The sequence below is a fragment of the Rhyacophila brunnea genome, unplaced genomic scaffold, assembly GCF_057557595.1.
Source record: "Rhyacophila brunnea isolate RB1 unplaced genomic scaffold, BYU_Rbru_1.0 scaffold_20, whole genome shotgun sequence".
Classification (NCBI taxonomy): domain Eukaryota; kingdom Metazoa; phylum Arthropoda; class Insecta; order Trichoptera; family Rhyacophilidae; genus Rhyacophila; species Rhyacophila brunnea.
Window position 1 is genome coordinate 15,721,742 of NW_028232860.1, and position 27,757 is coordinate 15,749,498.

The 27,757-nt window shown below is 34.3% G+C and overlaps 2 protein-coding genes across 3 annotated transcripts; one reads left to right on the forward strand and one right to left on the reverse strand.

The window, feature by feature from the left end:
- Positions 1-261: 261 nt before the first annotated feature.
- On the reverse strand, positions 262-6,630 carry LOC147071276 (mitochondrial intermembrane space import and assembly protein 40-B). 2 transcript variants are annotated; one of them, XM_085948117.1, is made up of 4 exons: positions 6,553-6,630; positions 5,970-6,268; positions 4,513-4,781; positions 262-1,292 (listed from the first exon to the last, which is right to left on the reverse strand). In XM_085948117.1, the coding sequence occupies exons 3-4, from the start codon at positions 4,737-4,739 to the stop codon at positions 1,052-1,054; spliced, it is 468 nt and encodes a 155-aa protein (XP_085804243.1). In that variant the 5' UTR covers positions 4,740-4,781; positions 5,970-6,268; positions 6,553-6,630; the 3' UTR covers positions 262-1,051. The 2 variants fall into 2 exon arrangements, with proteins under 2 accessions (XP_085804243.1, XP_085804242.1); XM_085948116.1 differs by having other exon boundaries at positions 6,463-6,630.
- Positions 6,631-21,752: 15,122 nt separating this feature from the next.
- LOC147071277 (uncharacterized) lies at positions 21,753-26,857 on the forward strand. The gene is made up of 2 exons (XM_085948175.1): positions 21,753-21,988; positions 25,763-26,857. Exons 1-2 carry the CDS (start codon positions 21,856-21,858, stop codon positions 26,410-26,412), a joined length of 783 nt encoding a protein of 260 aa, XP_085804301.1. The 5' UTR covers positions 21,753-21,855; the 3' UTR covers positions 26,413-26,857.
- Positions 26,858-27,757: the final 900 nt, after the last annotated feature.

Genomic DNA, 27,757 nt, shown 5'->3' on the forward strand with positions numbered 1-27,757 from the left:
TTAGCCTATTTAATTTAAAAAGTTCACACAGAATAATTCTTTCAGAACGATACATCCAAATATTGATATTTTTCTTTTGCAAATTCCAGAAAGCATTCAAAAAATAGACCTAGATTCCACTGTATCGACTAAATGGTTAACTTCTACAGAAGTATGTGATTTACAATTTTTTTTAAAAGCGTTTGATTATCATAGGTACTTGCAATTATTGAAACTTTTTTTTTTATTAAACCAATATCAATAATCAATGGTTTTTTTTTTCAATATGGCATCTCTACGTGAACGTTAAGTTGTATAGCAATCATGGCCGCCACATCCTGAAGCGGGCCGTGAGGCCTGGATCTATGGCGGCCCTACCTACCTATCGCTAAGGTTAATGACAGTGTGATTTTCTCCAGTAGTGTTCCCCAAGTGGTTTCCACGGAACCCCACAGTTGAGGGTATTCCATGTATTTTTAGCGATTTTTAAATAAATCCAGTTGAATTGAGTCTTGGCATATTATGAAGCACTGATCGCAACTTCCTTTTGTGGTAGCCAAGTAACATGCAACCCTTCGCCATATTGGATAAAAAGTCATTTTGTAAGTTAGGAAATACAGTTAGAATAATTATAAAATAAAATTCTACACGTGAATTATCATTTAATTACGACGATTACCATATGACATAGAATTACATCGGACAGCCACATATTTTAAATATCAATAATCATTAAGGAAAACAGGAAGGTGACTTTTTTTCCTATAAGAGAAAATTTGTGTTTTGTCTCACTTAACTGGTTGACCCGCCCCAGAGGACCCTCTGTCAGCCCCCCCCTGCTTGTGGGGGCCATGTTTGCAATATAAATATGAGTACCTACCTACCCAATTAACAGGAACATAATGTATGACGAAGGTATGTTGAATGACTGAAATATCCAATTTATTTGAAATGTAGAATTTTTATTTCATCTCTTATGTTGACAATATAACAGTTCTACATAAAAATTAAAAGCTATTTATAACAATTCAATTTATAATATTATCAATACTCGAACACTAACGTCCTAAAGTTATTTTTCAGTTGGTTTTTCTGGCTCTTGGCTCTTGTCTTTAGTGTCTACTTTTACTATTTCTGATGAAGAGGAAGCGCTTGGCCCTCTGGCGTCTCTGTCGGTGTCATCGAGGCCATCAAATTTCATGGGGTCATCGTCATCAGTTGAATCTTTATTGTAGAGAGTCGGGAATTTTGCCATGCATTCTTGCATTATGCTAAATGATTCGTAGCAATCACTGCCTTTGGGGTCCACTTCACTGAAATCGAAAAAAACAATATTTCAATAATAATGGAACAATATTTTGTATTGAGCTACTCACGGAGGTTGCGTAGTCAAGAGAATCTCGTTCTACCTACGCTTCTCCTGCACTCCACCACCTCTTTCATTACGAGTTCAAGTAAATGATTTTAGAATACTATAAATTCTAATGTGATATAATGTCCGTATAAAATAATTATATGTCGTAAAAAGGTATTGTTTTACACCTCTTAAATTACACATTCAAATTTAGAAGAAAGACTTTAAGACGAATAGACCATTGGTATATGCAACATCTGATAACTGCGATTTTGAAATTTTAAAAATAAATATTGTGCTTTGTGAAAAGGCGCATTGTACGTATTAGTTAATTTCAAGATAGCTTTATTTACTTTCTATTGGATTTTGTAATTGATTTGCATTTTGGAAAACTTTCAACATTTCGCAATCAAGATGTGTCAGGACATCCATGTTCGATTGACGACATTGTATATTATTTCTCAAGATATATACTTAATAGGTAAGTATGCGTAAATAAAAAATATAAATTTTATATTTTAATACATGATTTTACAATCACAGGTGATTTTCCACGTCACTTAAAACTTTGTGTCTTCAATTGCAGATGGAGCACTAATAGTATGACAGTTTAATATAATAAAGTATGTACATTTTTAAATATTTTGCAAAAATTATAAAATGCAGTATATGTTTGAATTTTTTTCTTAGTCATAGAACCTTTTTTAGTTGCTGAGCAGCTAATTGAAAATTTTCTATTCGGAATCTGATTCCGGTGGCGAAGGGTGGAGGTAGGCTGTTAAGATCTGACATAAATAGTGCACAGTAAACTTTGTCAGTAAAACATATTTGTTTTCAATGAACAAAGACTACAAAGTGAAGTGTACGTTGTTAGTTTTTAAAATTCAATTAAGCCCTGCCTAATCTAATCCAAGGTATAGTAGACAATATTCGGTTCGCTATAAAATATCTAAAATTACAGTATTAACCCATACATAATTTTAGATATTTTATAGATAGAAGAATATTTTTAACGATTACGGTTTGGTTTAGGCGGGGCTTAATTTAATTTTAAAAAGTAACCAGCACCACCTGTAAATTGTATTGTTAGTTCAAAGAAAACAAATAAGTATGACTGACAAAGATTAGTGTGCACTATTTATGTCAGATTTTAACAGCCTACATCCACCCCTCGCCATTGTCTGATTGATATCTTTTTTCTGCAAAAAAATTACTTCCCAAGTATCCAAATTCATTATTTTTATGTGCTAACTAATATCCTTTTATTATGAGTGGTATGAGGAACAAAATAATAGTACCTACCTACAAATACTATAAGTATAGTAAGGTTGACAAAACTGCTTAGTGATTAAAAGATAATGATTATTTTTCATAATAATATATAAAGCTGTTAATATCAAACATTATTTATTATCAAAATCGAATGCTACATAAACCAATTTATGAGATAATAATTATATTATGTACAAGATTAGAATATATCAAAAAAATATTCCATTACTAAAATCGTCCTCTGATACAACTTAAGTATTTCATTTGGTGTTATTTGACCCACATACATGTATATTTATTTGACAGGTGTGATCTTTGGTTTTCTCTACAAAACTCTGCGTTCTGTTTTAATTAACATATTATGGATCAGAATACTTGGCACTCGGCAAACTGGATTGATATTTTTGAGAAAAGACTTCTGAAGAGCGGTATATCGTGGAACTATACATACTTTATGTGGGTGAAAAGATCTCGTAGCATACAAAAACGTATAGATTGCTACGTGCATAGAACGCCGGAAGAGCTTGATGATGAAGAGTAATGATGCTCGGCCAAGGCATCTGGAAAGCATCAAATTAGAGGAGGCCATGACCCATCAAGGGTTGAAGTGCCACAAATGATGATGATGACGAAAAATATATTTATGATTATAGGTACTATAGAGCTGGGCTTTGGAGTCGGATTCGTGATATAAATTATTTTTGGCAGATTCAGAGTTCTAAGAAAATGATTGACCACAACTGCATTAGATTCATCAACCTTCAATCGGTAAGTTTTCAGGCAATCGGACAATCCTATCTAATCTCCGTCTAATTACTGCGAGTTATTGTTATTAGTCTTCCACACGCTCAGAGTTAATTCTCGCTAGGATTTTGAAAAACATCATAGTAGCCTAAGGGTGCATTTAGACCAAACGAACAAGAACACAGAGCAAGAGCTTGAGCATTCTGTTCCTGCTTGCCTGGTGTAAACGCCTAGTGAACAAAATCCACAAAACAAGTTTAAACTAAAAGGGCTACAATATAGAACAATGCGAACGAATGCTCTGGCTCTCTTTCTATGTTTTAGTTTGTTTTAGTTTGTTTGATTTAAACTATCACATTTGTTTGTTCGCGAGTGCACGACTTAGTAGCGTTTTTGGCTGGTTAATTTTTATCCCCATGCAACATGTAACAACACGCAATAGTGATGTAATATTTAGTAATTATATAGGTATGTTCGGCAGCGAGCGAAAAAAAACTTTGATGAAACCCCTCCACCAGTGAGCGTGACAGAACACGAAAGAATGCTCAACGCAACCGTGCTCTCGCTCTAGCATGCGTTTAGATCAAACGAACGAGCATTCTGGGTAAATTCAGCGAATCTCCATAGAATCCAAAAGAATGCCCGCTCGCTCGACAAAAACCGTATGACTTCAAGAGAATTTCGCTGGATTGGGGTAGAACGAACATTCGCTCGCTTGGTCTAAATGCTGCTTAAGGCTTATGGTTCTTGCTCCAGATCAAACACATTGAAGTGACTTTTGACAGATGCGAGAAACTAAAAGAGATAGTTGGAACTTGCATGACGTATGCGCATGCGCAGTAGAACGATAGTGGCGAACCTGCCAGAAAAATTAGAAAGTATACCGCGCAGCACATTTTGACGTTCACCAATTTTCACAACCTATCAAATAGCACCATACAATGACAACAATGCGTCTCGCTTACGCTTGAAGAATGAGATTGGCGAGACAGTCGGCACTATTACGTATAAACAGTTATTATCGAGATGGTGTTTACACACTATTGGTCCCAGTAAATCCATGCCCATATACGGGCGCTATAATAATAAATTAAAACAAAATCATGTTTCATCTAAAGTTTGATTGATTTAACTTGACTATCTAATGTAAAATTTCTATTCACCTGTAGTGAAAGCATGAAAATGCTTCTCTGAATTGGACACCACAAGGACCCGTTGCCATTCCACCAAGGCATGGACAATTCCAGTTGATGTCTCCGTTTGCCAAGATAAGTCCAGGTGACGGTTCAGGTTCTGGCAGTGTGACAGTGCTTTTAGTGGAATGGTCTTCTTTGGATGCAAATATCACTAAGTCTTTTTCTTCTGGACCCAATCTCAATCGGAGAGACATGGCGATTTAAATATTATATCCTTATAATTTACTATTCAAATTCTGAAATAATAAAAATATAGAATTTAGTATGTAGGTAAGTACCTCATATCATCATATCGTACGATTTAGGTCAAGGTGCATAGTATATTACGAAACACTAGATACCATTCGATACCCACAACGGCCGAGTGGTTACGCGTTAGGCCTTTAATGATCATGAGTCCCGGGCTGGCAAATTCATTTGTTGTTTTTCAATGTGCGTTTGGACCCAGAGTACGGACTTAATAGTTTGAGAAAGTGGCTAACAAAATTAGTATCCATTGTTACAAGGAAAACTGACTTACTACATTTTCACAAAAGTGGATTAACTAAAATTTGAATTTATTACTTTGTGGATTCAAAAACAAAATTGTATTTCAATAATTTATTCATTTTATAATCTAACTTATATATTTATTTATTTTTTGATTATGTCGGATCCTAATAAGATCAATATGCGCGTCCACGGAATGGAGAATTTGTATCAACAAATTTTTCTTTTTACGAGAAATGAATGTTAGCCACTTGCTCTACCTATCAGGTCCATACTTTCACTCCAAACACACATTGAAAAACAATATGTGTACTTCTCAGACACTGGATTCAAACCTGGAACCCACAACACTATAAGTCGACGCGTTAGCCACTACGTCTCATTTAGTTGTTTAATGTTTATTATAATTAAGTAGGTATCAATTTATATTCTTACGCAGTTTTGATACTTTTATCATTGTGTGTTAATTAAAAAAATGTTTCAATAATTTTAGAAATGGTCACAATTCTAATTATTTCCGTTATTATCTCCTAAAACAAAACTGGCTTCAAAGTATTGGTCTATGGAGACTAGCTTTCGGATTTCTATCTTATTATTCCGTTCTGTGGAAATTTGGGAACCTGCAGCCTATAGACTATTAAGTGTGTACGTTTGAATGAATCCTAATTTCCATTTTTTTTAAATTAGTTAAGTAGTACTTATACAGTTTAGCTAAATTTTTACAAACTAATAAACATTTTGAAGCGTATCGAATTAAAATTTCTTGAATATGGTCATATTACAACTGATTGCAGTTCACTTAACACGGCTGGTCAACAAGACAACATTCCACACCCATAGTTTAGTGTCATGTTCATGCTTTAACACACTTGCACCCTTAATAATTATATTCTGCAGGTAGACAAAAGACAACTTGAGAAAGTGGTAATAAATACCTCAATGATCGTAAGAGCGGCTGTCTGCAATCAGTCCCATCAAGCAGGGGGATGTTTTGTGAACTCTATATGCACATTCAATGTCCTTATATGTTCCCGTTAAAGTGAGTGCACTGTATAATTTAACGTAGTAATCGCTGGTAACTCTCAGAAATGCTCGCCTTGTGGACTGAATATATTTCAACACATCTACATCAATACTAGCTGAGATCTCTCCAAAAACAGTCTCCAAAGATTGCATAACATGATTTTTAAAATCAGAGATGTTAAGTGTCAAAGTTTCTTGCTCATCCAATTCCCTAGAAACAATAAATAGCACCACAGTAAACATCAAAATAATGCAGTTTCTAACAGCAACATGCCAAAATCTAATTTAAAATGTAAATATAAAGTATAGATATAGCAAAGATTATAAAAAAGATTAAATAAACTTTTAAGAGGTTATGTGCAATAAGGGAAATGGTTAGTAGACAAAAAACGCAAATATACTAACAGCGATACATCTAAATAAAAGTAAGAACTCATAACTCAAAAAAACGTCATTATTTATGCACCTATACGAAACAAAGACATAAACTACAACCTTTTGACCGGTTTTATTACAAGCAAGATTGGCCGTGTTTGAACAGAATGTAGGGTTATGTCACTTGACTTTTATAATATTTTAAATGGCGATCAGTTTCGGTGTTGCTACTGTTAAATTACTAAGGGATTATTATTTATTTACAAAATGTTGACAAATAAGCTTATGACTATTTTATTAGGTTATTTTAAACTCTGTATGTTATTTCAATTGCTTTTAAAAAAAATACTTACCTAGTTTAAATATTTTGTACTATTATTTTAGTACAGTTTTTAGTGACATCTGTGAGTTTAATTTGTAAGATAAAGTGCGCATGCGTTTTATTAAAATTTTCCAATAGATGACAGCACTGTGTGCACTTATTTAGGAAATGCAGCTGAATTTTCTCGACATGCACCGTAAAAATCACGACAGGGGGGCAAAGGGAAGCGCCGGCGCAAATTTCTTTCAGTCGAGGCCAGACACCGCAGCCGAGCGGTTATAATAGTTCGGCCGCGTTATTTTTATACACATTCTTTCCACACAATTTAATATCATCAAGAGACTGATTTGTAAATATAACTTTTCTAGACATAAGTGCGAAAAATGTCAATGTCGGCATGCTACGCGGTGGCGTCGCAGCCCCCCGTGGCGGATTATACGGTGCCATTACACGTGGACTGCAGTGTGGAGTACGAGCTTCCGGACTGCGCGAAGCCTCCCCAAGGAGTCAAGATAGAACCTCTTCTTATGATCCACCCGTGCCACTTCAGGAACCTGGAGAGACAGCGGCGTCGGCCCTTCGAAAACAACCTTCCCACAGTTCGCAGTGCCAAGCGGAGGGCGGCTCGCGTGGCGGCGCCCTACTCCGCAGCCTGGGAGACCTATCGCGCCCCCGGGCCTTCGCAGGAGCCCTACACTTGCCAGGCCCTCGCGGCTTGGAACTGGCGCGAGCCTCCTCCCCGCCTCGCGCCCCCCTTACCCTGCTACGAGGCGGTCTGAACGACCACCCGATGTGATAGTATTATTTCTATTCCAAAAATAGTGATCGTAGTGTCTCGTAACGTCGGGCCCCGAAGAAAAGACCAAAGAAAGTCTCAGTTATGGAAAAAGTAAAATCGCCGATACTTACATGCTTCGAGAATAACATAAAATATAATAATATAAACATGTAACCTTAATGTTTAGACGTAATGAAGAAAATAATTCGGTATTATTGCGACTGTAATATTATATTATTCAGAACGTGCATGAAAATAATGACATGTCGCGGTTAAGATGTGTACTTTTGTTTATATATTATATATATAGATTTGTACATTGCTTAGATACAAAACTGAAAAAAAGAACCATTATAATATTGTATATGTACAGACTAGTCATAGAAAAAACATACGCTTAACTAATGTTAATAGTAAATATTGATAATAAATCGTTATTGTTTTTATACAAACTGTGTTTTGCTAAGTTAGTTTTTGTGATACTTTTTTTTACGAAGGGTGCAGTTGAAAGAGCGAGAGACAAGATACAGATGATGTGCGCACTGCGCATGCGTCAATCTTCGGCGGCCATGCTGCTTGTCTAGTTACCACTACCTACACATCCCGACATCAATCTATCACTATTGTATAGAATAGGTACCGTCGCTCACTCACCCCTGATAATGTATTTTTCGTATAGACCGCCCGAATATTAATTTACAATAACAAGAGACTGACGGGTTTGCTTTATTCTTCGTTCATTCACCCATCTTTTTTTATAACTCTTGAGGAGAGATTTTTCTCTTTCTTCAATAACTTAACTGGTAGGTATTTCATTTATTTATTATTTCAAGCAGTTTCTTGAACTCACCCTTGTGCAATTTATCAGCATTTTATTAATTATTTCTACATTAACACAAAAAAAACAGCTGATTAATCTGTCACTCAACTGTCTCTCGTCTAGTAGCAATGAATGCAATAAAATTAAATGATAATATATACCTACATAATTATTATTCACCTAAGAATTTGTAAGTATTTTGAAAAATAATTAGAAAAGAACAATAAACCATAGAGAATAATTATTTATTTACCTATCACAAAACGAATTAATTAGACAGCCGTATAACATTATTATTATTTGCCATGCTCGCATCGATCAGCTGACTGCAAGGTCAGTCCAGCTAACATCTTTACAGTTAGCCACTACTATTAATTTGAGACAAAGATTTTTTCGCTTGGCTCACTTTATTTTTACTATGCGAGATAGTATGATTAATTGATTAATATTGCAATTACATACATAGGTACCTAACTATTAACTTATTATAAATTTAATTTAACCAATATAATTATAATTACACACTGATCCACAGTAGTAAGAAACCTTTTAAAAGGTACCTATTACAAATGTACGAAAAACATCTTTCGTAGGATAACCTAAGAAAATGCGATGTAAGTATTACCAATCTGTGCCTAATTATTTTGTTTATATTCTTATACGTCGGAATAATAAACGAGGTTTTAGTTAGTATTAAATCTCATCAGTGACGTCCCGTGGGGATAGGCAAGCCATGCGTTGCAAAGGGCGGCGAATGATCAACCAATATAAATAATATAACTTTCGAGGTTTTCCATGAATCAAACCGTACGGTCGCTTCATTAGAAAGTGTCTAAGTACATCTTAGTTTTAAAATTATTGCAGCATGACATATCTTAAGATTATGATACACAGTATTGTAATAATTGCGGTTTATAGCAAAATTTTCACAGGGGTGCCTTCAAATCCGTCAGCGCCTACGACATTCAGGTACCTAAAATCACCACCGTTTTAGAGTAGGTAGGTTTCGTGGAAAAGCTCCAATTCTCAGTAGATGGTGTACCTATATGTCAATTTGAAGATTTTTGGTACTGTTCGGTTATACGGAATAATCCAGTATATCGGGTATTTTCAAAATGCGTTTTCCGCTGTATTCCGTATAACCGAACAGTACCGATTTTTTGTTTAGATATGTATTTGTCTCTTTAATACTTTGGACGCGGAAGACGCACACGGTGCGTAATGACCAGGCGGCCGATCGATGTAATTAACGTGCATTTTAAAGGGGGCAATTAAAATCTCATTATCTATTCAGCAGCGAAAGCGGATAGATTTATTTAGACCAAGCGAGCAAATGTTTGTTCTTCCCCCACTCTGGCGAAATTCTTATGCTTGCTCAACAAAAAGCGTTTACGTCAAGGGAATTTCGCTGGAGTGGGAGAAGAAAAAACATTCGCTCGCTTGGCTAAATGCGGCTTAAATGGACAGTATCCTAACTTTGCCTACAAAAGTCACTGAATGTCATAAATGAATTAACTAATAAAGTTAGCATTCACATGGTAGAATTCCATTTTGGACAATGTAAATCTAATTTAAGTAAGTAACTATATTAAGTTATACAGGTTATCTTTCAAGTCAATAGCTATTTCCTTTGTAACACAAAGGTGTATTTATTATGATAATAGTGTTACAACCGAAATATGTAGCTATCGACTTAAACAACCTGTAGAATTTAATATAATTATAATATTATCATTGACATTGCTAAAATTTGCATACTAAATAATATATTTTTTTAGAAAACAGTAGTCTTATTTCAATTATTTACATATTTTATTGATCACTAACCAATGATAACACTAACTTACAATAATAATAAATATAGTCATGGTAATTAATTGGCATGGGTGAATGTTAATCTATGCCAGGATTTTTGATAATATAAAATACATTTTAATTAGGTAGGTTACTTAAAAATAATATTCGTTTTTTTAAGAATAATAGGTACCAAATCTCCAGCTTTTTGATGACACGAGTTGAATAGTCCTGTGTAGGTAAGAACATGTAGATATGTTTAAAATCACGAGAACCTATTATGTTATGTTTGTGTGAAATTATCTAGTTTAGATGATTTTGTACCTAAGTACACGTATTATAATATCTAAAGGGTAACATTTTCTTAGACTAGCTACTAGTGGCGAAGGGTGGCGGTAGACTGTTAAGATCTGGCATAAATAGTGCACACTAAACTTTGTCAGTCAAAAGTATTGGTTTTCATTGAACTAAAACTACATTGTGTAGATAGTTTGCCAATATTGATAGATCCAAGTCAAAGTAGATAATAGTCAAAAATATTGGTTTATCTATAAAATAACTACAATTATTATGCCATTAAACCAGACATAATTTAAGATAATAATATGTTAGAAGATATTTTCGGCAGAAGAATATTTTTTATCGATTATAGTTTGGAACAAGCAGAGCTTAATGAATTAAAATCTAACCAACAGCATCTGTAATATGTAATCTTAATTCAACAAAAACAATTAATAAGTATGACTGAAAAGGTGCGCATTATTTTTGTCGAATCGCCCACAGCATACCTAAACTATGGTTCGGTTTAGGCAGGGTTAAATAGAATTAAACTAACCAGCACCTTTTGCAAATTTCATAATATAATATTAATAATTAATACCTATTTATAATTTAATATTTAGCATAATATAATATTAATAATTAATATTTATAATTTAATATTTAGTACAATGAAAACAAATAAATATGACTGGCAAAGTTTATTGTGCACTAATTTTGTCGAATCTTAACACATTGACTGCTGACTAGATAATTACTTTTTAATTATCACATATAGCATGCTAATTATATCGAATGGCCACCTTAATCGTTACGCACCGGGCGCGTCTTTAGCGTCCAATGTATTAACAGCCTACATCCACTCCTCGCCACTGCCCCCTGGTATTCGCCGCGAATGATTATAACAATATAATTATATAATACATAACATTCTTAAATCTTGCGAATTATTTATTGAATAAAAATAATCGTTCATCTCATTATTATAATAATTGATATCTATAGGTAAATGACGTCTACAAATATTTGATGAATTTTTGAGTGGTGACGCTGTAGGAATTTCTTTTTAATTGAATAAATAATGCCTTCATACTTGCATATTATTATATTATACTACATAATTATTTGCAATAATACTGTCCTGTTTGCTAGACGAAAGACCGTAAAGTGGTGATTATATTGAGATGCACGTCGCATACTATCACGTAACGTCATAGTAAGCTGCCGCTACGGGAAAAAAGTGTCATGTCGTTTTTCTTGGTGTTAAAAATGTTACCAGACTTAATGCTCCCATTCCGTAGCACATTTTGAACCTTTAAAGGTTTTAGAACATTATCTTCAGTATACCGTAAGAGTGAAAAGTAATGTATGATGATGAAACAACCAATAAAATTCTTAATTGTTTCAAATTACTCACATGAAAACTTATAAATTGCCACTGACGCCTTGCCCTTTTGACATTGCAATCTTGATATTGTATTTTTGTCATTGACAACTAGTCGGTATCTACATAATGATAGTATAAGTAAGCAGATAAATAATGTTGTTGTATGACACTGAATAATGTATTACAAATGAATACTACATAATACTATTTTATAGCCTTACTAAAAAAAGTACTATACTACTTTAAGTGCCCACCTAAGTTAACTTCTACGTTATTGTTATTAATTAAAAAATAATTATTACATGGTTTCACATTTCATGTCTAAAAACACATTTTTAATAACATGTTTACGCCGATTCAAAACCAACATTTCCGAAGCGTAATCGCATAGTTTATATTCTGACTTGATTAGTAAGTGGCTGGGTGTAATAAATAATGCATGTATAAAGCACGATAGTTATGTAGCAAATGTGTTTTTTATTACCGGTCTGACTATCAAACATAGCGGAATTCAATAGAATCGAAACAGTCCGTATTCTTTCCGCGGAAATTATTGTTAATTTTTACAGAATTTATTTAGCAAAAAGGCGCGTTCTGATTTCTAATTCAATTACTATGAAATTCTTAGTATCAAACAGGAGACAATACGTTTATGTTTTTCAATAAAACACAATTCAAACTAAAAACTATAATATGTGGAAAAACCTATGAATATATACCTAATGTGTTTAATTATAGCGACCGAAATTATATATAATATATTTTTGCTATTTTCAAATAGGTACCGATTGAAACACACATTTTAAAATATCTATCAGGGAACTCAGAAGAGAACTCTTCTGTTCTTGGTATCTACCCTGACTCAGTGACGTCCCGTGGGGGTAGGCAGATTGAGCGTCGCTTGGGGGCGGCAGTTACTCAAAGGGCGGCAAATCAAGGAGAATCATTAGGTATATATAGAAATAGCTACCTAAACTTAGTAATAACGGAAATATCTTTCCTTTAAAAAATCAGCTCTCTGGTTGGAAACAAAATGTATCAATTACTATAAAAGTTTTAATATGACATTATTTTTTTTGTCGGGTTCGCGATGTCTAGTTTACTTATGTTATCCTTGGATGTGAAGTTCTTGGTGAACAGCAACGACACGAGCAGATTTGCGAATTATATTTGAATTATAGGTAGGTAGATACTTATCTAATTTATAATTTATCCAAATATGTTTGCCAGTCACTCGCGAGTTTCGGAAGTTGTCAGGTGTATTTAGATTTAGATTTAGAAGTATATATATCTTGTTAGTAATGTATCCATTATCCATACAACACATTTATTAGATATTGGATTCATGAAAGAATGATAAAAAGTACAGTATAAAAAAAATGTGCCGGCATTTTGGCACTGCCTAGGAGCGGCATTTTGTCTAGGGACGTCACTGCCCTGACTTATATACCTACTGACTTAATATGTCGTAAGTCCCAGAGTTTGCAATAAGTGAAATTATACATATTTAATATGTATTGCTTAGCATTACATACTGAATACTGCTATAATGTACATGCATACTTATTACGTAAGTAATCAATCATAGTACAACATTCTTGCGACATAATACGTCTTGTCCCCGCTAGTTTTTTTTTGTCAAGTGTCCCTATTAGATTACGACTATAGGTAATAATATTATAATTAAGTAATACATACAGTTTTTTTTGTCGCCATTGCACAAACAGTGCACAAAATTTTATCAAGAATAATACTTAAATATAATGAACATACATAACTTGAAAGAACCTCAGACATTATACCAACTAGAAAAAATCACATTTGAAAAAAAATTACGATGCTCGACGGGATTTTAATCCGTATATCCACTGGTATCGCGTCAATATGATTTAACCAATTAAGCTACGAGCCTCCCATCGAGCTTTCAAATGTGATTTTTTCTAGTGGGTATATGATACCTGAGATGTTTTCAAGTTATGTATGTTCAATATATGGAATGTTACCTTCTCAAATCTTGTGAATTATTCGTTGGATAAAAGAAATGGTTTACTTAAATATAACTTCAATAGGTACCTCATTAACAGAAATAGTTTACAATTTGGTTACGTGTGAAAGAAAGTATGTAAGTGAAAATGTATTGTAAATTTGCGGATATTATTTCGGTATAAGTAACAATATTAAATACTAAGTACTTATAAATGTGAAAGTATCCAATCAATATGCGTACATAATATTTACTTTATATTTGGATAACAAACCGTTGTTACACCTCTAATCACTATTATGTATTGTATACCACCATGAAACTTGTATGAGAAGTAAATACTTAGTCATATTTAGGTAATATACCTTGTGTACCTATTTTTCTCATATAATGAATAAAATAAAACGAACCTCCGCGCTGTTACTAAAATGGAACAATGTGGTAGATACATACAGAATAAATTTACAATCAAGGATTGCAAGTAAACCTTGACCTAATTGTGAAACCGCGCGGTATTGGAATTGAGTTAATGAATTGGAAACTTTACAAAACCAACTCGGTTTATTTTAGATCAAGTGTGACCATTGTGGGATTCAAATTTCAATTTAATAATATGAAGAAACATTAAATTTATGATATAATAGTAGATTATTTAAAAGATACTGTTTATGCTCTACAAATCCACACAGAAGAGATATCTCTATTTATTATATTAATTAATAATAATTCTAAGCAGGTACTTGAGTAATATATTTGGTAAATATGCCGCAATGCCCGCTTGAGATTTTATAACTTTCTTTTTAGACCAAACCAAACCTATCCTAACCTACCCCAACCTAATATAATCTTAGTTTGTGATAATGATGAATCAAAATGTATGAAAATTTTAAATTAACAATTATTGGATCGAAATGCATCTGCCCCGACAGAAAAAGGTATTTAATATAATTGTCTCCATGGAATAAACCGTTTTCGTTAAAAAAATATATTATAAAAGCTCATGCGGGCATCTGCAGCTCAATTACCATATATTTTTTTAAAGAGTGCTGACTCAATTGTAGGTAAGTAAATAAGTAAGTCTTAATTTATCGTGGATGGATTGTTAATTATGTTATAAGTGCTGTGTAAATAATTATTACGATATAATGTTTATATTTGTTGTCCAAGACCACCAATGGATAAGGAAGCAGACAAGAGTACGCGATGTGAGCAGGTAAGCAGGTAAAATGGCAATGGGCTATACATGTCGCTCGGCGAGTGGACAACCGCCGGACAAATTTCGTCATACAGTGGTACTAGGAACCTAAAAGAGTGGAGGGAGCTAGGGAAGGCCTTTATCCAGCAGTGGATCGGCCCCGGCTAAGATGATTACTTTTATGGATTTTTAGTAATCCACACTTTTCGTAAATGGCAATACTAAACCTAGTCCCAGAACACTTGAAGAGATAATACCGTAGCCTACTTAGTCCAGACCAAGGACATCTGTAAGTATTTGTACAATGTTTTCGTCGGAAAACAAAAATACATGTTCGAAAATATACGTAAATGATGACAACTTTCGAACAGTTTGTAGGTACCTATACAATGTTCATTATCCTTCACCAAACCGATGTGTGTTGGTATGGAGTAGGTATAATAAATATTCAAACCTCGTGAACTATTTGTTGGTAGTGTTGGTACATTAGGAGAACAACTTTACTCATGAAATTATGGTAAGCCAAATTTTTACTTAAACTATGTTTTTATTAAAATTAAGAGAATTCTGAATTGTGTATGAAAGCCTAATACATACATGTTCATGAAGTCTAAGGTATGTATGGTATATCTATACTATAATATAGTATAGTCTCAGTGTATCAGCACTTCCTCACTACAATTATACTGCCTTTATAAGGAAGAAGGCAGTAACTGACTCTCACACACTTTCGAGATAAATGACATAATGTGTTTTTTCTCAAACTTTAGTACTGTGAATTAATAAAAAACGGTCATAATTTTTATTAGTAGGATGTTAAAATACAAACAAAGTAATAATAAACAAGCAGTACTGCAATGAATGGGTGCAATTACTGCCTTTTTGCTAAAAAAATGTATTATTTTAGAAGATGTCTATTTTTTCACTATGGATTTAAACGGTATTTTAGTGATAATATTGATTTTAAAGCGAACAGAATATATAGCTTTCAAAATTACCTAACGGTTGGCATTCATAACTCAATTTCACAATTTTTGCGAGTTACTGCCTTCTTCATTAGAAGGGGAGTATACATGTCTTGCAGTTTGTTGTGCAGGTTTTGCAGTATAAAAATATCCTAACGGACAACGATTGACATATTGTCGGTATTATATTGTAAATCCAAAACATATTTTTCAGTAAAAACTGTAAAAAGTAAAAAAAAATCGTTGTATGGACAAGAATTACGGGGCTTTGGATTGATTTTTAGACGTCAGTTCTGTTGTCCGTTCAGTTGGGAAACGGCGATATATATTTACATGTTTTTATCCACTAAAAATGAATATTATTATTACAACGTTTTTCTTAGATCGTATTCTTATTTGTCCGGTGGTTGTTTATCCGGTACAAATCTTGCAATCGATTTTTAACTAACTTCCTGACTAGCTAGACATTTGAAACTTTTAGAATATATCAACACGATGACAATGCATTTTTTAATACTTTTAGCCATCTTTAATTAGAATTGAATTCATTTTTAGTTAATTCTGTTTTGTATGAAAAGTTATTTCGACACCATTATTGGTTGCCAGGGGGTCCTAGCAACTAAATTATTAAATAATATATACGTGCGTTACTATGCAATATGAAATGACAATATTAAATTTCATTATTCAATATTTCTATCAAGTACATTTTTTTGATCGTTTAAGCTAGTCAAGTCAAGTTTATATGATTCAACAGAAAATTTAAAAACGTTGTTTATAAAAAGTTCTTTTTATCTTGTAATTATTTATATAATAATTTTCTAAACACATTGGTTGGTATAATTCAGTACCTGTATTAATCGGGATGCTCCCAATTCATCCGTAGAATCATCATACAATTTAAATCTTGATATTCAGTATGTGGATACATTATTGTTACCGAAACTAGCTGAGCTGGTCCAGTCCTTTTATTTTTCCCCTAAATTCTTTCTTTAAGCACCACGGTGCGTGCTTGTTACATCAGTCCCCTGCAGCTCCGTATCGTAATAGCAGAGTGACAACGTAAAATCTTTTCTTTCAGACACGTTTTAATAAACGTACATACATGATGGGTGGTAATGGGGAACGTAATATCTAGTACCCATATTGGAAGAAATAATAATATTTCAATCGAAATTAGAAAAGTAATAATATGTAAAATACGACAACACAACGTGTTGCCGTAACATCATAGTATGATCGTGCCTAAAAGATTAGATTCGTTTCGCTAAATAGGTACCTAAATTGGCTAAATTAATAAGCAGGTACCTACTTTCTCAGTTACAAAAAAAACGATAGATCCATATTTCATAATTTGATTTATTTTGTATTCGTATATCGTAGGAAGCCTCTCCTTTATTGGCGATATGATGATCACTCTTTCCATAAGCATAAAATATAATAGTCGATAAATCTCAAGAAAATGTCATTTACACGTCAATTTAACTGGCAACTCTAAAAACGGATACGGTAACTGATGGAAACCCATGCCGCTACGTTTCAGTTTCAGTCGGCCGCTTCAGTTTTGCATCTACATATCAATAAAATTTAACTGACAGCTAGGCTGAACGGATTATAAAACTGATCGTTTATAACTATTATTGTATTAATATTATGCTCCCCTTCACAATGGACTGAACAGTGACGTCCCGTGGGGGTAGGCAGATTGAGCGTCGCTTGGGGGCGGCAGTCACTTGAAGGGCGGCAAATCGAGGAGAATCAATAGGTATATTATATAGAAATAGGTACCCAAACTTAGTAAGTACCTAATAATGAAAATATCCTTCGATCAGCTCACTGGTTGGAAACAAAATGTATTAAGAATTAACACAAAAGGTTTAACAGGACGATTTTTTGTCGGTTTCGCGATGTCTAGTTTACTTCTGTTGTCCTTGGATGGATTGACGTCCTAGATGACCAGCAATGACACTTGCAGATTTGGGAATTATATTTTGAATTATAGGTAGGTATATAGGTACTTACCTAGTTCGCGTGTTTTGAAAGTTATCAGGTGTATTTTTTAATGTATCTGAAACCGTGGACTCTTTTTGGATTTTTTGGAACCGTGGATTTTTTATTGAAGTAGAGATGGCATTTAAATTGGATTTAGTGGTATATATTTTGTTAGTAATGTATCCATACAACACATTTCTTAAATATTGGGGTAATAATAAGGATGATAAAAAATACTGTATAAAAATGGGGCGGCATTTTAACGCTGCCTAGGGGCGGCATTTTGTCTAGGGACGTCACTGGGACCGAACAATGCGAATATTCGCGCTGTTTGATGCATGTTGAAATACCGAACTGTGTCGAAGTATTGTAACTACGGCAAACATTTACCGGTCAGAGGCAACACAACTAGGGTTGACATATCGAAAAAAAGTATCGATGGTTGTTTGCGAGGAAATTTTCCAAACAAAATCGCAAAATATCGATAGAAAAGTATCTGCTTATTTGACTGCTCTGTCACTCTTTTCACAGTAGTGACCGCGTACGCCTTACATGAATTATTCGCCTTTCATCGGCTACTTTGAAGAGGGCATTGCACAGAAGGAGATATATATACTATAATATTAGTGCTTTTATAAACATCACATTAGCGTGAAGTTCAATAGTTTTGACAGAAAATTAACGGAGCGACACCGAGCGTGAGTGCACTATGCTTATTATAAGTGAACTCGAGAATTGTAACCTTGACAATAATCAAATTCGCCTTGTGTAATTCATGCGCACTAGAATAAATCGCATCTGCGCATGTACGTCCGAGGTAAAATTATTCCACTATAATAACAATCACCAAGACACCATCTACTATGCCATGTTGTCTTTTAATATGATTATTAGTTATTTATAACTATGGGGAAGTATTTTGGGTAGCCTCCAGGGATGGCGAAGCAGAGAAAGAACGTCGGCACGCTGGAGCGACCAAGTGAACGAACTGACTGGGGGCAGTACCCACTCTCTGCAACACAATGTGAAATGCCCCTAATATGCCATACAAAGTAATTTCTTAATCTATTTTATATGAAACAGGCATTATAGCAAATAACACTTGTGTGATATGACATTTTCGAATATATTATATGAATATAAAGCTTCCAACAATCTTGATGACCATCACTACCTTTGTGGCGATATTGTATTACCCAACAACTAGGAGTTGCTATAAAAATATACTATAAAGCAGGGGTGGCGAAGCTATAGCACGCGTGCCACTGGTGGCACGTCAGATGATTTTACATGGCACGCGTTTGAAGAGAAAAAAATACCTATATGTATTAATAATAAATGACAGATCGCATTGTATGAAAATAGCAGGCAAATACTCTTCAAGAATACGCGCATTACGTTAATGTTAAATATATAATTGGATAGGTCGGTCCTTAGGAATTTATGCGTCATATATAATAGTATGACACTAACCTCATCAGGCGGCGGGGGATGCCGCGCCACGAACCTTAAATTTTAATCGATTTACAATGCTTAAGACACACTGTAGCGAGGGAATGCCTTATCTGATCGGAGCAATTATCTTGTCAATTTGTGCCATAAGAACCAAACTAAGCAATACATTAACAATCAATTTCATTTCTACCCACAAAAAATGACTGCACCAAATAAGAAACAAAATCTTTAGTAGAAGCAGACAGTTTCAAAATTGGTGGACCGAATTATATAGCGTACATATTTGAAAAAAGTGATAAAACTATTTATATGTGGTTCCATGACAAAAGAGAACAGTGACAAAACAGAACACGACAAAACAGAACATGACAAAACAGAACAACGATAAATATAACTATCACCTTTCAGGAAAAATATAAATTTAATATTGAAATAGTCCTATCGCTATTATGTTGATAGATTTTTAATAGCACAGATTTGCAATACGCTATAATAAATCAAATTATATATCTAATTTCTGCATTCCTAATCGCTAGAAAGCCTCAAATAAACGGACTTTGCGGGCAAGCTTAGGACATCTCATCTTAATCAATATAATATGTTCAAAATGATTGGGTGACTAGGTACAACGAAATAATGACCTAACCTAACCTAACCTAAATAGATTCCACAAAAATTAATGTTTCATTTTACCCCTGGCTGTTCTGTTTTGTCACTGTTCTGTTTTGTCCGGTCACCGTAATACCGAATGAAAATACTAATACCTACCGGTAATTCATATTGAATACCAGTATTCGTGAGATATATATAAATAAAAGCTAACATTTCCATACGAAAAATGAAAAACTACCCTCGATAGCTGCCGATAGCGATCTATAGCAGACTTATGTATAGAATAGATGAGCTGAGCCAGCTCATCAGTTTTCTTTTTACGTTTCAACTTCCCTTTTTTATTTTTGCCTAGTAACAACTTTTTATAGATTTCTCGATCACAATCTCTACTAAAACAATCACATTACATCACGAATAGTGCATTACTATTAGGGAACCGAATAGCACTAATAATACTTAATGATATACCTACTACCCACATTCATCGTTTCTGTTCTAGACGGAGCATATAGAAGCCCCCACCGTATGTTCCATGTTGATTTGTAAAGGAAGACCAATATACAGAGAGGATCCATTCCTTAGTTTCAGATTATGTTAGACCAGTAAAAGAACGTTCGCATACTCCGAAAATTTCAAGTTTTTACTTTACTTATGTCATTTTCATCCAAGTAGTGAGATTCGAGCTCGAATCCGTCTCATACAAGTGTGTCTATTTGTGGTAATCAGTGACGTCCCGTGGGGGTAGGCAAATTGAGCGTCGCTTGGGGCCGGCAGTTACTCGAAGGGCGGCAAATCGAGAAGAATCATTTGTTATATATAGAAATAGCTAAAATTATTTGCTTTACGTCATGTTGTACAATAATTAATAGTTCAGTAAAATGGTGTGAAAATAATAAATCTGTGTATTGCTAAAGGGTACAGACCAAATGTGTCACATATATCAACCTAATAGAACCTCAGACTCTGGTAAATTCACTTTTTATATCTAAATTTAATTATGTATGCTTTAGTGATAAGTGTATATTTTCGCGAGTGGAGAACTACAAGGTTCTAAGTGTTTGTCCTTGGAGAAACAAAAGTAACAATGAGGCAGCTTAGAATACTACTTCATTGTTGGGTTTGTTTTTTCAAGGACGAACACTTAGAACCTTGTAGTATTCGGCTCGCGTTTTGTTAGTAATGTATCCATACAACACACAGCACATTTCATAGACATGGAGACATGAAAGGATGATAAAAAATACTGTATAAAAAAATGGGGCATCATTTTGGTGATGCCTAGGGGCGGAATTTTGTCTAGGGACGTCACTGGTGGTAATGCAAGTACAAATAATACGGAGGAAAGGCATAAGAAAATACTTATTATTTTTTACTGAAATAAAGTCTGATGTACACAAACACATTTATATACCGGAGCGGTTTATTTTCGGTATCACTGATAGATGATATTATCTACATTTTTATTATAAAGCAAACATTTTAGGAATTATTAGTTTTTATGCAATAACCTACATATTATAGAATCAGATACATAATAACTGGTCCATGTGTGATGTTTCTAAAAGATACGGAGACGTCAGTACGAATTGTTTTTTTTTCTCTTTACACCACCTAGTGAATGCGCCACTTTATAATACTTACAGCAAAATTTTATTATTGCTCGGCTGGCAACATCGCCTGATACTGACACCGCACTGAGCGGCCATGTTGTAACACGAGTTCGCTGCGTGATTCGTCAGTGCTCCGTTGGCCGCTGCCGAGTTGTCAGTGCCGGCGTTGCCGTCGACAAACCGTTCGATTCAGTGTTGTAATAATTTAAGTATTTTCTCGTTTTAAAACTATGAATGACGAACGATTAATCAACGAGGTGCAGAAATATAGTGTACTATACAATCCAAATGATAACAAATACAATGACTCTCAACATAAGGATCAAATTTGGGAGAATATCGGAAAAAAGATACACCATTCAGGTATGTCGCAGTGAATTTATCTTGAACGTCAAAAATTCGTTTCCGTTCGCGAAGACAGATAATTAAAAACAATACTATTACCTACTTCAGTGGCTTTCAAACTTTTGCGTTGCACGGCGTTTATAGAGATTTAAAAAATACTAATTAATAATATGGATGAGTACTTTCTGTTGTTCACTTCCCAGTTGATAGGTTAAAAGCAAAAGGGTTTCTCTCCATCACTTACACATTGAGATTTGGGCATAAAAAATAATGACAGGGTCTTGTGACTGGTTGTACGCCATCGCGCGCTGCCATCTATCAGTGAACGCAGTGTTGCCAACCGAACTATAATTATAGTACATGTTGGTCCGCGCACTATTAAAAAAGTATAGTACGTAAAAATACCACAATTTTGAAAAATGGAATTAATTGAATTCGCCGGTTAGCATTTTTCGGTCGTAAGAGGTGTTTAAATAAAGAAGGGCATCGGAATTTCTTGAATTATCCGTTATGTTTATGTGAGAAACAAAACACTTACATTTTTTCAACACTTCCTATAATTTTTGCCGAAATACTATAATTTCTTGGACCGCGTACTATAATTCGATAACAAAAAGATAGCAGATTTTAACAATGGCGGCTGACAGCTGACGACGGCGTACAACAAGTCACAACCACCTAATGACATACTTACCTAATTCTGAGAGGATTTTACTAACACATGCAAAAAAATCTTTCCATTGTAATGTATGACACACACATGGAATTCATAAATACCGATTTAAAATTTTGCAAATTTCTTATCATGTACTATCAAAAGTTATATCATTCGCGTTGGTTCTTTGTCGGACGCTTACAATGTGCCGACTGCCCCTCCCAAGTAATACATGCTAGCGGGCGGGCACACAGAAAATGGTTTGGGGAAGGGGTCCATTTCGAAAATAAATACGTAATAGTTTATTATTCATTTTTAAGGCGGCGGGAGTGGGTAGAATTAACAAAATCAAGCAGGCATCACTGCCTTAAATAAAATTTACCCCGCCTTATCGTCGCTTCAGTCGTTAGCTTCTCGTCGCTTCAATTGCGGATCCCACACTTTTCCTGGCACATTCCCCATACTCAGACACTCCGCACTTTGGGTTTAGCGATAAAAACCTAGCCTACAGGTATAATAAAATAAATATTGGATGCCCCAGATGGCATCCATTTGCGAGTGCCATGGGTCTTCCAGCCGTCACAGGTCTTGCGTGCCAGTCACGAGATTCTGACGAAAAAAAAGAAGTAAAAGTAATATTCCATTCACTTTACTAATTTGTATTTTTTTCGATCCTAGGGGGGCTCCGGACCCGAAAACCTGCCCTTGTGTGCGAGCCTGAATGCATCTTTTGACTACCCACCCTTACGCGACATCAGTACGGCAACCCTCATTTTTCATTAACTTCTTGAGAGTATTTTTCTAAACCAAGTATACTAGGTATATAATTTATATATTAACATAAGAATATTGGCTAAAATCTGAAACATTTTCCTGACACGATTTTTTTTGTCCCACTCAAGAAAGTTTTTTCGGATACTTAGGTACTTACTGCATATTAAGTTGTTCAACTGAGGCATGGTCTAAAAAGATCGTGACTACGCGACGCGCAGATTGTGAAAACGACGCGTGCGGAACAAAACATAGTTTGTCATAAAAATTCAACATGCGTCCATTTAATTTTATGTTTATTGTTATATTAGTAATAATAATAATAATATATTCATTGACATGTTTTCTTTTTCGAGTACATGCGTGACGTTTTTTAATCATCTTTACACAATTTAAGAATAAATTCCTCCGACGCCATCACAAAACAAATTGACGTGCTCACATCTCGACTACATTTCTCCGATTGGCAACGAGTGCGAAATTTCGTTTCACCTATTGTTGAAAATTATTTGCCGTTTCACTGATGTATGCTTTTAAGAGATTTGTAATTAAGATATTTTTATACATTTGTATTTATTAAGTATTATGGCGCATTGGCCAATAGCTGTAATGCCGTAATACTCTTTTTATAAATAAATAAATAAATATTCTGCGGAACCCAGAGGTTTTGCAAGCTAAAATAAAAAGTATAAATACTAAAAAGTATTCTATGTATTCAGTGTTATTTATAGTGATTTTTTGTAGATATTTTAAAATTAATCCATTTGCATTATTGAGTTGTCGGAAATCGTTTTATGACAGTAAAGTAACATACGACCCCTCGCCGTATTGGATATGTATATGTATAGCCATTTTTATTAGAGCCAAGAAATATACTTACTAAAAATAATTACACGTGAATAAATTATCATTTTAATATATCAATCATAATAAAAGCGCATTAAATTGCGTCGTACAACCACATATTTAAAAATGTTAGGTAATATTGGCTAAATAAAATAGCGCCGCAGGCGACATTTTTACTGTTGGGCAAAATTCTGATGTGTGCTTATCTCCTTCCCCAAGCCCTGGCCTATAGACCTGTCAGCCCCTCCCTTGTGGGGGCCATGATCCTGCCTATTGATCTGAAACCGTATTTCAAAAAAAACACTACCTTATTCTTAGGTCAATAATTATTATAAAGCAATCATTATTCGTAGGATGTTTTGAAACTGATGGTTTTATAAATGCGTTTAAAAATTAATAAATGTAAAAAATCTTAACACCACTGCACATTTATGTACTGAAATATGACTATATTCTAAAACATTAGAGCGAGAGGTTTAAAAGAATACTATTTTATGTAATAAAAATACTTTATGCAGTCATCAAATGTTTAAAATAGATATAAAGGATAATAAGGCTTCAAAATTATATAAATAGATTATCTACAACGTTTAAGAAATTTCCAGGATCATGCTTTGAAAATACAATAAAAGCTCCGTTTTGACCTACGCTGAGCATGTCCGCCCTTAAGAAATAAAAAAAAACCCTTAATTTCATTAGATTGGTATTTTATTTTTCTACTATTTCGACATTTATCTTACTTTTACTCAATTGAAGATCTCTTAAAATTGATACCGGTCTTGCAGTAAAAAAATAGTTTTATATTTTCTCCTTCACTTTCATAAATAAGTAACAAATGCAACAAAATTCTTAAATAAAATTACGTAAATAATATAATCTACCGAGAATTGGAGCATTTAACATGGAGCACGAAACTTACCCTTAAACAGTGGTGGTTTTAGGTACGTGGAGATCTGATACACTGACAAGTTTGTAGGTTCCCTTGTGATTTCTTTAAATTAAGATGTCGGTACATTCTAACGAAGTGAGTGACCGCATAGTCCACAAATAGCCATGTCCAATGCTTTTTAAAGTTGTAATGATAGAATGCATCCTTAATTCTTACGCGTGGTCTGCATCCCGCCACGGGACATCACATAATGAAAAGCCCTCAATTCTAGTGCAATTAATTGCCGATTTGTTACCATAATTTTTCGGTAGATGTCACAAAACTTGATAAATTACGTACAGATTATTGCAGCCTTTGAACACATGAGTATTGGTAGTAAATATAATTATAACACCGCACATCTTTAAGAGATATGTTATGACACTATTACATGACATTATTACGTAGGATAGATAGATGTCTCTGTTAGTTACTGACTGACATCGTGTAATACGAGTACCTAGGCTCTAAACAATCTCATTGTAAAGAGTCTTTGCCACTAATAAAAGTTCTATCTGCATAAAAGAAGATTTCCTTCAACGTCTTATGTTTTAATAATGTAGGTAATTATGGATACATTTTACTTTTTCAGGGTCCCAGTGCAAGAAGAGGTGGAATAATGTTCGTGACAATTTTCGGAAATCACTCAAGAAGTTTCAAAGGAACGTAGCAGAAGGCAGGAAGGCCACGAGATATAAATTTGAAGAACAATTACAGTTTTTGATGCCGTTCTTCAAAGAAGACACATTCATCGGCGTGACGCCCTCTGACCCCAGTGAAGAAGTCGGAGACCAGCACATGCGTACGGTCAAAAGTGAAAACATAGCCGAAGACAGTGACAGCAGCGCGCAGTCACGTGTGTCGTCGTCCAGCATGGAATCCTCCCCAGTTGTACCACGCAAGAAAATGGCTTTTACAAAAGACACTCCCGCGAAAAGTACAGGCGAAACTGCCTCCGGTACTTTGATGAACTATCTGCTGGGAAAGGTAAAGCAGGAGGAAAAAACGGTAAACGCGATTGACAGTTTTTTGGCAGGAATTGGTGCGACATTGAAAACGTTTCCCGATTATCAATTGAACATAGCGAAGACTAAAATATTTGCCATCGTCCAGGACCTGGAAATGAAATTGATTATGGGGCAACTCTCTACAAATGCACCGTTGCAGAATCATTCCACGACGGACCATCCTGGACCATCTACTGAATATAAAGTTGACATTATACCCTCTAATATACCATAGATCTGCACAAAACCGTGCCAGTGCGACAAACAAAGTTTTCAAAAGTAGTAGCAAAGACATGAGTGAGATGAAATAAACTGAAACGTCAGTGTAGAATTCACTGTTGTGAATCCACTATATCGGTGTTTGGCTTATATTATAATATGATCAGCTCAATAGTATAGTGTGTTTTGTTATTTTTTTAAATGGTATAAAAATTAAATAATTGTTGAAATAGATGATTTATAAACCTGTTTAGACTATGCTTTTTCGAAGTTTATACTTATTTAATTTAAACCCACTGATGTAAGAAAACTTACAGGGAGACGCGCGGCGGTTGGGGACAGGGGAAAGAGTGGTGATAAATTGAAGGGTCTGGACGGGGCAGTATCCAATCTCGGAAAATGTTGCCAAGTAAATAAAATATCTTTCTTATGTGACGTATTACTTCTGATTAAACTATTCTAAAATATTATGTTTTATTATACATGGTGCATACAACATTTTAAATTACTTTTTAAAGAGATATTATATACATATAAGAAAGAAATTATATTTTGTTGTACCCGAACCAGAACCCAACCTCACACTTGTGTGCGAGCCTTTTCAGTATAATATCTACATGTCAATATCTTACTGAAATTTGGTCAGAAAAATAAAGAAAAAATGCTTTTGTTTCTCGATTAAACTATCTAAATAGGGTGACAAAAATATGTTTAATGTATTCTGTGATCACTTCAGTTTACTATCAATTTACCGAAGTAGATGCGTGAATCTATTTTACAGATAATAAATTTCTCAATTTATCAAAAATATTAATGAAAATATTCAAAACGATCATAATATTCTTAAGCAAATATTACCAAGTGGCAGTATCACGTGTCAACATTACCATACGTCTTCTTCCTGTCTACGTCTCTCCCATAAATTATCTGTGAGCTGCTGCATCAGCCTGGCGGAGTCTTTGAAGAGTCTTCTGATTTGCCGAGCTCACCATCGCTGAACTCGTTCATTTGTCAAACGGCGACGCTTAGGTAATGGTTCTTCCTCACCCATTATGTTCCTATTTTTTTAATGATTGTTTATGTTGCCTAGGTTACCAGTATATTACAGCACCCTATCGCTATTTCTTGATTAAAAAACTAATTTCTCGACACTCTACTAAACACTAGATATTATGTTATTACTGTAAGCATTTGTCAAACTATTAAGACGATACATCAGTGAAACGGCAAATAATTTTCAACTATAGGCGCGACGAAATTTTGGACTCGCTGGCATTCGGAGAGCGAACGTCGAGGTGTCAATACGTCAATTTGTTTCGTGATGGCGACGGGGGTATTAATTCTTAAATCGTGTAAAGATG